The sequence below is a fragment of the Lipotes vexillifer genome, unplaced genomic scaffold (assembly GCF_000442215.2).
Source record: "Lipotes vexillifer unplaced genomic scaffold, Lipotes_vexillifer_v1.1 scaffold1029, whole genome shotgun sequence".
Classification (NCBI taxonomy): domain Eukaryota; kingdom Metazoa; phylum Chordata; class Mammalia; order Artiodactyla; family Lipotidae; genus Lipotes; species Lipotes vexillifer.
The window spans coordinates 1,551,089-1,564,857 of record NW_006789305.1 but is presented as its reverse complement, the minus strand read 5'-3'; the positions used below and the strand labels follow the sequence as shown (position 1 = coordinate 1,564,857).

Here is a 13,769-nt window from a genome sequence, read left to right as displayed (position 1 = left end):
TTTAATATATGCCAGATTTTATGCCAGGTAACTTGCTTCTATGCAATGTTTTATTTAATCTTCATAATACTCTATGAAGAGTATTTCTTAATGATCAGATGGCATTCACTCATCCAGTCATTGTGCTGGAGATACAGCAGTGAACAGAGACTAAATTTCCTGCCCTCATTGAGCTTATTTTTTGAGTCTGGGAGGAGTAGGGGAGGAAAGAGACATATACACATTTTTAAAATAAAAATATATGACAACAATAAGTGAGAGTACAGGATAAGAATTTGGGGGGGGGGCATTAGCTATTTTTAAAAGGGTAATCAGAGATAAGATGACATTTAGCAGAGATCCAGGATGGTGAAGAGGGAGCCATGAAACTATCTAGGAAAGAGCTTTCCAAGCAGATTTGTCAAGTACAGTAGAAGCTGTGGAAGGAGTCTGCTTGAAATTTACAGGCAACATATGCATCAAAGGCAGTGTGGCTGAGGTGGTGTGAGCAAAAGGAATACTAATAGACACTGATAGAAAGAACTTTGGCTTTAAACTGTGTAAAATAGAAAGCCATTACAGGGTTATGAGCAGAGGAATGACATAATCTGGCTTATGTTGTCAAAGAATCACTCTGGCTACTGTATAAAAAATAGACCCTAGGGAGGCAAGGGCAAAAACAGGAAAGTGAGTTAGTAGTTTTATTAGGATGGCAGGGACAGAGACAGTAAGAAGTGGTTGAGTTCTGGATCTATTTTGAGGCTATAGCCAACAAGACTTGTTGCATATTTGATAATGGGCATAAGAGAAAAAGAAGTGAAGGATGACTTCAAGAATTTTGGCTTATACAACTTGAAATATGGAGATGCCATTTAGTAGAGATGGAGGAAGAATATAGGAGAATCAGGGGGCAATCAGGAGTTCACATTCAGACATGTTAAATTTTATGTGCCTACTAAACATCCAGATTGAAATCTTGAGTAGGCTATTTAATGGAGCTTAGGGTCCAGTCCAGGTTGGTATATAATTTGGGAGTTGTCAGCCTCTAGATGGCATTTAAAGCCATGAGATAGATGAAATTTCAAAGGAAGTGCACATAGGAAAAAAGAGAACTGAGTCCTGGGATATTTTAACTTTTATCAGTGTGGGAGATGAGGGGGAATTAACAAAGGAGAAAGAGCAGCAACTGAGGAGGAAAACCAAGAGAGTGAAATGTCCTGGAAATCAAGTGGAAAAAAATCATGTCAAGAAGGAGGGAGTGATCAACTGAAGCTAAATGTTAAGTGTTCTAAGAAAGAGGGAGTGATCTGCTCTGTCAAATGTAGCTCACGGGTCAAGTAAGATGAAGACTAAGAATTGACCACTGGAATCTGCAATGCCAAATTACTGAAGATTTTGATAAGTTATGGTGGAAGGGAAAGGAGGGGACAAAATCTGACTGTACTGGGTTCAGAAGTAAATGAGAAGAGAGAAATGGAGGCAGGAGTATAGACAACTCTTAAATTTTTTTTTTTTTTTTTGCTATAATGTAGAACAGAGAAATAGGAGAATAGCTGAAAGGGGATTTGAGGTAAGGGCAGACACTATAAAACTCTTAGAGGAAAACATAGGCAGAACACTCTATGACATAAATCACAGCAAGGACGAAGTGAGAGAGTGGCATAGACATATATATATACACTACCAAGTGTAAAATAAGATAGCTAGTGGGAAGCAGCCACATAGCACAGGGAGATCAGCTGGGTGCCTTGTGACCTCCTAGAGGGGTGGGATAGGGAGGGTGGGAAGGAGATGCAAGAGGGACAGGATATGGGGATATACGTATATGTATATGTATGGTGCAACAAGAAAACTAGCTCTGCAAAAGAATGTGATTTGTGACAAATGTGAAGGCCAAGGTGGTAAGGAAGGAGCAGTAGAGTGCTGTCCCAATTGCCGAGGTACTGGAATGCAAATAAGAATTCATCAGATAGGACCTGGAATGGTTCAGCAAATTCAGTCTGTCTGCATGGAGTGCCAGGGCCATGGGGAGCGGATCAGTCCTAAAGATAGATGTAAAAGCTGCAATGGAAGGAAGATAGTTCGAGAGAAGAAAATTCTAGAAGTTCATATTGACAAAGGCATGAAAGATGGCCAGAAGATAACATTCCATGGTGAAGGAGACCAAGAACCAGGACTGGAGCCAGGAGATATTATCATCGTTTTAGATCAGAAGGACCATGCTGTTTTTACTCGACGAGGAGAAGACCTTTTCATGTGTATGGACATACATCTGGTTGAGGCATTGTGTGGCTTCCAAAAGCCAATATCTACTCTTGACAACCAAACCATAGTCATCACTTCTCATCCTGGTCAGATTGTCAAGCATGGAGATATCAAGTGTGTGCTAAATGAAGGCATGCCAATTTATCGTACACCGTATGAAAAGGGTCACCTAATCATTGAATTTAAGGTAAACTTTCCTGAGAATGGCTTTCTCTCCCCGGATAAACTCTCTTTGCTGGAAAAACTCCTACCTGAGAGGAAGGAAGTAGAAGAGACTGATGAAATGGACCAGGCAGAACTAGTGGACTTTGATCCAAATCAGGAAAGACGGCGCCATTACAATGGAGAAGCATATGAGGATGATGAACATCATCCTCGGGGTGGTGTTCAGTGTCAGACCTCCTAATGGGGCCAGTGAATAACACTCACTGCTGGCATTTTATTTGCAGTAGTGATTGAGTGAAAGACTATAATCATAATATGCTCACTACTTGCTATTTTTTGTTTTAATATTCAACTATAGTAGTGTTTTAAAAGTTAAATGAAGAATAAACTCAAATATAAAAAAGAAAAAAATAGGGCTTCCCTGGTGGCGCAGTGCTTGAGAGTCCGCCTGCCGATGCAGGAGACGCGGGTTCGTGCCCCGTTTCGGGAAGATCCCACATGCCGCGGAGCGGCTGGGCCCGTGAGCCATGGCCACTGAGCCTGCGCGTCCGGAGCCTGTGCTCCGCAAATGGGAGAGGCCACGACAGTGAGAGGCCCGCATAACGCAAGAAAAAAAAAAAAGAAAAAGAAAAAAATAACTTTGTTATAAAGCAGAAACCAACACACCATTGTAAAGCAATTATACTCCAATAAAGATGTTTAAAAAAAAAAGGCATTTTTTTAAGATGCAAGAAATTACAGCATGTTTGTAAGCTGAAGGGAATGCCCTTATAGAGAAGGCTATTTTGATGAAAACTGGTACATTTGGAATAATGAGTAATAAAATAATCACAATCTTCATGATTTCATTGCCAAACTTAATCCAAATTTTTACTGCTAAATAGTTTTTTACCTGAAAAAAACACTGTTGTGGCTGCAAGCAGAGCATATTCAGTATTAGTAATACTAAGCTCACTCATTCTTCTACAGAAGTAATACAGTGTAGTAATAAATTCTTCAGAAATACCTAAAAAGATTAATATCAAATGTATTTTCATCAGAACACAGTGCAGACTCATATTGCCATTATCATATTTTCTCAAAGCAGTACAAGAAAATGAAACATGTCTGACAAATTTTTTCCATCCAATACAATATTTTGTATTATATATAATATTACCAGTCAGCATAGCAGAAGGACAATCTTCATTGCAAAATGTTTCCATAGGATAAATAGCACTTCTATCACCACTTTGATCATGACAATTCAGTGAATGATCTGAATGATCTGATATTTTCATAGTACCTAGTTAAGGGAAAAAATATAAAGTATGATTTTTAAAAATCTTTATTCAGATAGTAAAGTCAATCTCTCTAACGTCTGTTAAACAGGAAACATTCCCAACAAATGGTATCTTTATAATTTTTATTATTGAAACATGAATCTAGAATAATGGTTCAGGCTTTATATAAACATTATATAGAAGACCCTCCAAAAATGTGTTTTCTATGATACTATATAAGAAGAATGGCTTTCTTTAAAAGAAAAACAAAAGCTAGAACAATGAATTGGAAAACTATAAACCACTATTATGAAGTACTTATTTGTACACCAACTAGTACAATAAAAATATAATAAAAAATAGCTCAATGTTATATAATCTGTTGCTAAATTTAATAGTAACTATTAACATTAAGATTGAGTTAGTTGACCTTTTTTGCTTTCAGAAGTTGATGAAAGACATTCTTTTTGACTGTAAATTTGGGCCACATGAAGGAACATCACTTCAGTTTTTGATCCCTTCTGTAATGCAGTCTGATCCTCATTGGTCAAATTTTCAAATCCTTTACGAAAAGATCACATAATTGTTTGAAATAAATAATGAAGAGATAATTTTCAGGTATAGGATTTAACTTTTTTTTTTTTTTTTGCGGTATGCGGGCCTCTCACTGTTCTGGCCTCTCCCGTTGCGGAGGACAGGCTCCGGACGCGCAGGCTCAGCGGCCATGGCTCCCGGGCCCAGTCGCCCCACGGCATGTGGGATCTTCCTGGACCGGGGCATGAACCCGTGTCCCCTGCATCGGCAGGCCGACTCTTAACCACTGCGCCACCAGGGAAGCCCAGGATTTAACATTTTTATATTATTTACTTATGATATGAATCTTAAATGTTCCCTTAGAATAATTATGATTGCACATGGTACTATTTGGGGGCACTTTCATCAGAACCAGATAATAATAATTTCCTATGGCAAGAGCAAATTAAACATAGTTGGTTTAGCCTTGAAGAATTTATTTTCACAGAGAGTTACCTGTGCACGTAACTAGATAGCTAAGTTTTGGCCAACAGTGGCTTCACCTTTTTTTTTTTTTTTTTTGGTATGGTACAGGGAATTTTGTTTCATGTTTTATCTAAAAGACAAAAACAATGTATTTCCTCAAATAAAAATAAAATAAAACATACAATCAATCATAGTTTATCTTAACTCTTAAGTCTTTGAAGTCACTTGAATAATATTTTAAAATATTTATATTTTCATCCAACTGATTGATTAAAGCAAATAAAGTAAACATGTTTTTAAATTTATAAGCAGTTTTGGTAGAAAAATAGAGGGTTTTGTTTTCTTAAAATGCCACCTTCCTTTAAAACAAGGAACTTTTTTAAAATTACGTATTAAATTACTTTAATTTTTTCCAAAGATAAAGTGATTACCTGGGAGTCTCTTGGTGAAATCCATTAACCTCTGTATATGTAGGACAACTGTCTCTGAGAGTCGCAAGAAGATCAGTTCAGGATTTGCATATCCCTGCAGCTAAGCAACAAAAAGAAATAAGATTAATAATTTTTTTCTTTCAAATAACTGTTTAAATTTTAAACTTTTCTGATTATGCTGTTATTTTCTAACATAATTAATTCCAAATTATTTCTTGCCAGTAATGAACACATACAAATCTTTCTGTTTCTTCTAATGGAATTGTATATTTTTGATGAGCAGCCACAATGTTGTTAATGAGCTGATGTTCCTCTTGAGTTAGTTCCATGCTCTCCCGAATCTGTAAGAAAATATAGGGGGAAAACTATAATGCATACCTATTAAACAAGACATCATCATTAAAGAAACAAGAAATTTTTTAAGGAGAGTCTTGCCACTTTTCCAGATCTAGTGGTAGGTGACACAAGCTTGCTGTTTACCCCTTCCTCTTCCACTTTGATGTTAGAGTAAAAATTATTCTTCTGCTTAAAGTTCTTTCGAAGTCTCTTTGATCTGCATTGGATTTCTGTGAGCAAACCTGTGATATTACAAAATTAACATAAAATATTTTTGGTACAACAAATAACATTATAGGATTTGATGAAAATTGTCTTACATTGTACACATATGTGATCATGAACTTGCCTTTTCACAAAGAACCTTTCTTTTTTGGTAAGCATGGACGACAGCAGTTAAATTTACTACATTACTTACTTCTTTTCCTTCCACAACTACCTGTCTACTTAAAACTACACAGTCATCCTAGACATAAATGAAAAATTAATTTTGCATCTCCAAATTATAAATTTAGACCTTTTTATGTTAGAGAAATTTCCACATTAATTATATCTTGGAAGCAACAGAATGTTAATTGGTACATTGAAGGGAAACCACTAATTTAAAACTGTGCTTTTTGTAGTTGAATTATATAACTTTAGGTTAAGTAATATAAAAATACAAGGATTTCCAATTAAGAAGAAAATATGATTATTACCAAAGTTAGAGCAATATAGTATAGAACAGATTTTATGGAAATAATTACCTAGATTGGTAACTGGCTATCCTAATTTAGCAGTTGCTGGAGAAATAGCTTAAATCCAGACAAATATGTTATGTTCAAATATGTTCAAAATAACTTGAAGAACGTAAGTTCCTAGTAAGGTAAGAAAAACTAAAATCCCCCTAAAAAAAACCCACAATGGCACTTACATTCTTCCAACATTCCTACTGCCTTACACTTTTTTAGTCTGCACTCTTGACATTTTCTACGCATGTACATGTCCATTTCACAGTGACCACCATTCTTGCAACTATATACTGCATTTTTGGTGATGCTACGCCGAAAAAACCCTAATAACAAAGGAGAGTTTTTTAAATTTTACTATTATGTATTTTTAGTTACTTGGTTTTTTTTTTTTTTTTTTTTTTTTTTTTTGCGGTACGCGGGCCTCTCACCGCTGTGGCCTCTCCCGCCGCGGAGCACAGGCCCCGGACGCACAGGCTCAGCAGCCACGGCTCACGGGCCCAGCCGCTCCGCGGCACGTGGGATTCTCCCGGACCGGGGCACGAACCCGCATCCCCCGCATCGGCAGGCGGACTCCCAACCACTGCGCCACCAGGGAAGCCCTAGTTACTTGTTTTTAACCTTCATAGTAAAAGTAATCAAGTTAACTAAATTATTTCAATAAAATATTTTTTCCCTCAGTAAGAAGGTTTGGTTTAATATACATTTATCTGGATAATTGTTTTAATCCTCTCCTATTTGATATAGCTTATTCCATGGTTGTTCCTGTCAATAATCTATCTGGAAATTAAACTAAATAACCCAAACACATTAAAACAACTCTCTGTTTTCTATGGTTATAATATAACATCTAAACGCATTTTTAAACTATATTTTACAGAATATCAAGATTCCATGACACATCTCTCAAGGTTCCCTAGAAGGAATATGTGCTCATGTAAAATAAAACTATAAGGAAACCTCTCTTTTTCTCACCTCACATTTCTACCTCAACTCATAAAGGAAGAGATAATTCTTCCAAACTTACTCCTCTGTCCTTCCTTTTCAGCACTTCCCCAGATGAGAACGTATTGCTAATTTATTTAGTCCAAGACAATGAATGGGCCGTTTTGTGTGTGTGTGTGTGTGTGTGTGTGTGTGTGTGTGCATGCTGGGGAGATGTGTGGAGATTCTACATTTTCCTAAATCCATGCATAGCAGTCTCTTCCCATTTCCTGTTTCATTTCCCATTCCTGTGCAATAATCCCTGCTATCTTCCTCTTATTCCATTCCAAGCAGTGAAGTTGATAAAGTTAGTCAATACCCCAATTAGAAGCCTGCCATACTCTTTCTGTAGACACGCTTGAGAGTGGGAGTTTCATGACTTAGATTCAGCAAAGGGAATAGAAAGCTCAGCTTAGGTTTCAGAACTATGCCTCATTCTTCAACTTAGTTTTAACAGCAAGGCCCTGCATTTTAAGAGTAAGCAAATACTGGCCCAGCTATTCTATTCATAAAGCTGGTACCTCCTTTCCCTTAGTCTTCGTTTGGCTATTCTTTGTGTGGGGTGAGTGTGAGATTCTGACAATAAGACTTCACCTTGAACTTGTAGACACGTTTACCTAGTGCTGTATTGATCTAATCATTTCCAGGTTCTGCCCCAATATTTTATTTGTGAATTTAAAAAATGCAGAAGTGTTTCAAAACCTCAAAACTGCATCAAGGACTATTTTACTCCTTACTCCATGCCAATATCAATGATGATCTTCAGGGGTAGACCTCCCATTTGTTTTCAAAAAAGCATTCCCAGGACTTCCCTGGTGGTCCAGTAGTAAAGAATCCGCCTTCCAATGCAGGGGACGCGGGTTCAATCCCTGGTTGGGGAACTAAGATCCCACATGCCGCGGGGCAACTAAGCCCACCCGCCTCAACTAGAGAGGCCGCGTGCCTCGAACTTCAGGGTCCACGTGCTCTGGAGCCCAAGCACCACAACTAGAGAGAGAAAACCCGCATGCCACAACTAGAGAGAAGCCCATGCACCACAACAAATAGCCCACGCAACACACCAAAGTCCTGCATGCCACAGTGGATATCCCGCGTGCCACAACTAAGACCCCACACAGCCAAAAATTTAAAAATAAAATAAAATAAATAAATATTTTTTAAAAAGCATTTCCAACAAATAGACTTAGATAGAAACTTAGAAGTCGTTTAATTGAAATTTCTTCCTAATTCACGAATTACACCAGCCATATGAGATGTAATAGTTAACATTCAGATCTTTTTAAAAGACATTTTTTATTCCAACATCAGATTCACTTAGGAACATGCAAAGTTTCTGCCACATAAATATTTTGAATTTTATATTTAAATGTAAAAGTTTTCATCAAAATTAAAAAGAAAATGAAATCAAAACTTCGTTAAATTCCATTTTCACATCTTTGATCCCACAGATTGATCACTTTAAACATATCAATGGCTCTCCTTGATTTTATGTTTCACATTTTAAAGAGAGTACTCTTACATGCTTAAAATTTCATGACTCTTCAGTGAACACTAGGATTAAAGTTTTAACTTTATCCTTACCTTTGCAACCTTCACAAGTAAGTGCATTGTAATGATATCCTGATGCTTTATCACCACAAACTACACAGAGTTCTTCCTGTCCCTTAATACGAATGGAAGAATGAGTTATTCTGGACCTTTTTATTCCAGGGTAACCATCTTCAGCATCGTGGGCAACCACGTAAGTGGATTTATTTAATTCACAGGAAAGAAGTCCATACTCTCCACCACTGAACTGTGGGTCCAAGCTATAAGTGTTGAAATGACTTTGTAAAGATTGGGACTGTAGAGCTGGAGGAAACTGGACAGTAGAATACTGGCAATAAGGTGATTCTTGAAAATCAATGTCGTACAGCTGATAATTGATTTGTTCTGGCAAAATATCTAGTTTTTTTAACACACACACACACACACAAAAAAAATGGTGAAAGTCAAGTTATTTTTCAAATTTCAAAGAGTTTTACACTCAAAGAACAGAGTTAGTTCAACATGTCCAATACATCCCAGGGACTTGCTGTCCAGCATGAAAGGCAGACAGTAAACTGAATTGCAATGCATGATAAATGCTGCCACCCCAGAAGTATGCAGAGGTTGCTCAGGAGCTGGGAGAAAGGGTTGTTAATGGCTTACATACCAATGCAGTCTATTCCCTTAAGTAGAAATGAATATTTCCCGGAGTTTGAAATGAAAGCTTTTCCCCAGCTTCTGTATTTTCTTTGTTGTGAATAAAATTGTTTTCAGTGCAATCATATCAGTAAAGTGATGAATTAATAAATTATCCCACCCCCCCACCAAAAAAATCAAACTAAAATACAATTACACCAGTTATCTGGTTATTTCAAGCAAAAAATAAATTCTTTAAACTCCCCATTTAATATACCTTAACACTCTCCTTCGCCATTTGTAGACCTGATTTAAATTACTAGTTTCTTTTCTGTTTTATTGTCTAGCAATTCAATTATCTGGTGATAAACTTACCTACCCCGGAGGGTGACTGTAAGAATGAAATAAAATGTGAAATGCAAAAAGCATGTATAAAATACAAAATGATACTTAATGGGTATCTTTATTGTTATTATCAGAAGCTACAAAACACCAACTTACTTTCTGTTTTCAGGAGGATTACTGAAATCAATCCAGAAAATTGGCTCCAAAGAGACCCAGGAATACTTAGTTGCTCTATGTCTGTATCTAGTAATATTTGTACTTTTCCTGGTGCTGAATCCCAAAATGATTAGACTTACTCTTACCCTCAAAATTCTACCCCCAAGATTGGTAAACAGTATAATTTCTATTAATTCATATAAATTATTTGCAATCTGATAGCATCCAATCCAATGCAAAGTGTTGAATAAATACCAATAACAGCCTGATATAAGAAGAAAAGTTATCAGTAAAAACAATGTAACTTTTATTTAAAGAAGAGGGCCCTTCTTGGCTGAGTATCAAAAGACTGCAGAATACTGGCTGATGTTCCATTGGCATGGAAATCAGAGTTCAAAGTATAATATAAAAGAAAACTGCATTTAAATTTCAATTCATATTATAATCTTGGTCTTTTTGGAGAAAAATCCTATTGTCTCTTGCACTCTGTTTTCTATTTCTTTCCCTTTGATAAAAATCTTATATTAAGATTAAAGTTTCAGGAACATTGAATAACTACTCTGAACTACATTTTCTAAATTGCATGTGAACTAGCTTCAGCTAACCCCTAAAAATAACTTATAATTTGCATGCTAATTCTATTTTTAAAAATTGAATACAATTTTAGACTACTGTGCTTTTTCTTCTTTACATTTGATTCTGGCTTACAGCATTTTGGTATTTCTGATTTTTGAAAGTAATTATATTCTCTGGTAGGGAGTAATTGAAAGTCTTTGGTTCATTTGTTAATTTCTTTTTTTAAAAAAAAACCCTCTGATTAACCATAATTCCCGCCAAAAAAAAAAGTTTTATTAACTATTATACTGTAGCTTTTTTGTTACACACCATAGTACTGCACTGGTTCAGCAAGACAATAACCATCAGATGCAGTGACGTAAGTATTGGCCATTCTCTGGTCCAATTTTCACTTCTTCATTAGTAGATGCTAAAATAGAACCTGAAGGAAACAAAAATTTTGTAGACTTTTTGAAAGTATGATTATCAAATCAGTATGATTTTATAAAAGTATAATACTGTTTTTGAAAAATAAAGAATTTAGCAGACTTCATACAAGACATTTATATTTACACTTTAACTGGAAGAATATTGATTTTTCATATCTCTACATACCAGATTATTTAATTCAGACAACTTCTTATTGCTCAGTTCTTTAAAATAACTTAAATCTCGGTAATAATCATTATGGCTCTTGAAAGGGTACCAAGCTTTGGAGTTAGACTTCATACACTGCATTTACCACTTATTTATGGGTCATTTTTACACCTCCCTGAACCTTAGTTTCCTCATTTGTAGAAGCGAAAGAATGAAACACACCTAGCCAAGTTATGGGAGAGTTTTATTAATGTGTTTAAAATCCAGCACAGTTCTTGACTTAATAACCGAGTCATATAATTATTATTCTAATAGTTTTGCTAGATCTCAGTGTTCTAAATTTAGATGAATTAGGAAGAAAAATTACACTTTTTCATGAAGGAAATTAAAGAGTAGGAAAAGAATGGCTTTCATAGCACTTTATTTAATCTTCTAAGTCCTTTGTAAATATTTTTCATAGCACTGTGATATGCTAAGCATTAAAACATTAATTTTGGTTCTGCGTGACTAATGAAAATAGTTTTTTGATTACTGAAAAAGTGTTTTATTTTTAATAGTAAAGACTAAAAATCATAAGCTATTATGAGGGAAAATTATTCAAAATCTAAGACGATCCCTTATGGGAAAAAAACTATTTTTGTTATTTCCTAGGTAGGAACTCCAAAAATAATGCATCTTTGAATAGACTTAAACAGGAAATCACAGTTAAAGAAATTGGAAATTATTAAAAGGAAATAAAGGTCACTCTAGAGTCCATGATATTTTATAGCTTTATCCTCTCTATTCGAAGGTAAAGACTGTTTTCACCTTTTAAAAGAACCGAAAAAGAAGAAAATGGGTTTTAAAACATACCAAAAGATATACATGACAAACTTCTGAGATTATATTGAAAAATCTTTTACTTAGATTTATTTCTCATGTGATGAGGTCATGGCAAAATTTCTACATTCGTGAAGATGATTAAAATAGTAGTATCTCTGAAATTTGTCTCCTGTATTATTTAATAGGCTCTAGGTTCCTTTAAAAGTGCTTAAATCTCCCACTCTCACTGAAGAAGTGCTGAATGGAACAGATGAAGCAAAAGTGGTGCTCCCAAATAAGCGCACTTTCAAATAGAAGTTTTCCTTGAAAAGTAAGGACTAAAATCAATAGGATCAGTATTACAACAGGTTAATTGGCTCTCCATATGAAAAGAATTCTAAGTGCTATCAGTTTAATTTGTGCCATACTCTTTAGCAATAATCCTGTTTAGTTTTTTCCAAACTTCTCTTTTGAGTCTCAATTTGATTTTAGAAAATTCCAAATGAATGTGAAAACTCACCCTTCCTTTAAAATTCCTGCTTTTAGCATTAGGCTTCATATAATATTAAATAAATATCTGAAAATTAAAAAGTATTTGGTATTCCTTTTTCTTGCTAAGCAAGACTTCATTTAAGAAATAATATAGAAAAAATTAGAGGTAGCACATTAAAACAAAACTGGTAATATCCTGGCAAATACATACAGAAGTATCTTATAACCATGCTGCTGTCAGGGTTCATATCATAAATAACAATGTTCTCAAACCAAGTCCTTCCAATACTGATAAATAAATGCCCCAAAATATTGTCTAAAGCAGAAATGTCTTTATCAGTTTATGGACTACAGGCATACCTCAGAGATACTGCGGGATTGATTCCAGACCACCAAAATTAAGCAAATATCACAATAAAGCAAGTCACATACATTTTTTTATTTCCCAGTGCATATTAAAAGTTATGTTTATTTTATCCTGTAGTCTACTAAACATGCAATAGCATTATGTCTTTTAAAAAAATACCTTGTTAAAAATACTTTATTGCTAAAAAAAAGTAATCATTATCTGAGCCTTTAGCAAGTCATAATCTTTTTGCTGGTGGAGGGTCTTGCCTCAGTGTTGTTGGCTGCTGACTGATCAGGGCGGTGGCTGCTGAAGATGAAGTTATGAAACTATGAAGTTTCCCTCATCAATTGACTCTTCCTTTCATGAACAATTTCTCTGTAGCATGCACTGCTGTTTCATAGCAGTTTACCCACAGTAGAACTTCTTTCAAAATTGAAATCAGTCTTTCAAACCCTGCCTGTGCTTTGTCAACTAAGTTTATTTAATATTCTAAATCCTTTGTTGTCATTTCAACAACCTTCATAGCATCTTCACCAGGGATAGATTCCATCTCAAGAAACCACTTTCTTTTCTCATCCATAAGAAGCAACTCCTCATCCATTCACATTTTATCATGAGATTGCAGCAATTCAGTCACATATTCACGCTTGACTTCTAATTCTAATTCTCTTGCTATTTTCACCACAGCTGCAGTTACTTCCTCCACTGAAGTCTTGAACCCCTCAAAGTCATCTATAAGGGTTGGGATCAACTTCTTCCAAACTCCTGTTAATGCTGATATTTTTACCTCTTCCTATGAATCACGAATGTTCTTTTTTTTTTTTAAGGTGTGTGTGTGTGTCTTTTTGTTTTTGGCCTCAACGCATAGCATGTGGGATCTCTGTTCCCCAAGTAGGGATCGAACCTGTGCCCCCTGCAGTGGAAGAGTGGAGTTTTAACCACTGGACAGCTAGGGAAATCCCTGAATGTTCTTAATCGCATCTAAAATGGTGAATCCTTACCAGAAGATTTTCAAGTTACTTGGTCCAGATCCATCAGAGGAATCACTAGCTGCAGCAGCTATAGCCTTACAAAATATATTTCTTAAATAATAAGACTTGAAAGTCAAAAGCCATGGGCTGTAGAATGGATGTTGTGTTAGCAGGCATAAAAACAACATTAA

At 35.6% G+C, this 13,769-nt stretch overlaps 1 protein-coding gene and 1 pseudogene across 2 annotated transcripts; one reads left to right on the top strand and one right to left on the bottom strand.

Moving 5' to 3' along the window:
* The first annotated feature begins 1,810 nt into the window (after window positions 1-1,810).
* LOC103069303 (dnaJ homolog subfamily A member 1 pseudogene) lies at window positions 1,811-2,810 on the top strand (annotated as a pseudogene). Its single transcript, XR_014368662.1, has one exon. The product of XR_014368662.1 is annotated as a dnaJ homolog subfamily A member 1 pseudogene (transcript).
* A 1,271-nt stretch (window positions 2,811-4,081) lies between these two features.
* LOC103070391 (bile acid receptor-like) lies at window positions 4,082-10,762 on the bottom strand. The gene is made up of 7 exons (XM_007462496.1): window positions 10,699-10,762; window positions 8,731-9,093; window positions 6,351-6,491; window positions 5,537-5,679; window positions 5,338-5,442; window positions 5,102-5,201; window positions 4,082-4,233 (listed from the first exon to the last, which is right to left on the bottom strand). The coding sequence occupies exons 1-7, from the start codon at window positions 10,760-10,762 to the stop codon at window positions 4,082-4,084; spliced, it is 1,068 nt and encodes a 355-aa protein (XP_007462558.1).
* Between the last annotated feature and the right edge of the window lie 3,007 nt (window positions 10,763-13,769).

What these genes read in the sequence shown, in the direction of transcription:
- LOC103070391 (XM_007462496.1), bottom strand. Translation starts at nt 10,762, where the DNA reads ATGGCCAATACTTACGTCACTGCATCTGATGGTTATTGTCTTGCTGAA. An exon ending in TGAACCAGTGCAGTACTATG is followed by an intron (nt 9,094 to 10,698) that starts GTGTGTAACAAA and finishes TAAAAAAACTAG; the next exon opens with ATATTTTGCCAGAACAAATC. An exon ending in TACTTGTGAAGGTTGCAAAG is followed by an intron (nt 6,492 to 8,730) that starts GTAAGGATAAAG and finishes CTTTGTTATTAG; the next exon opens with GGTTTTTTCGGCGTAGCATC.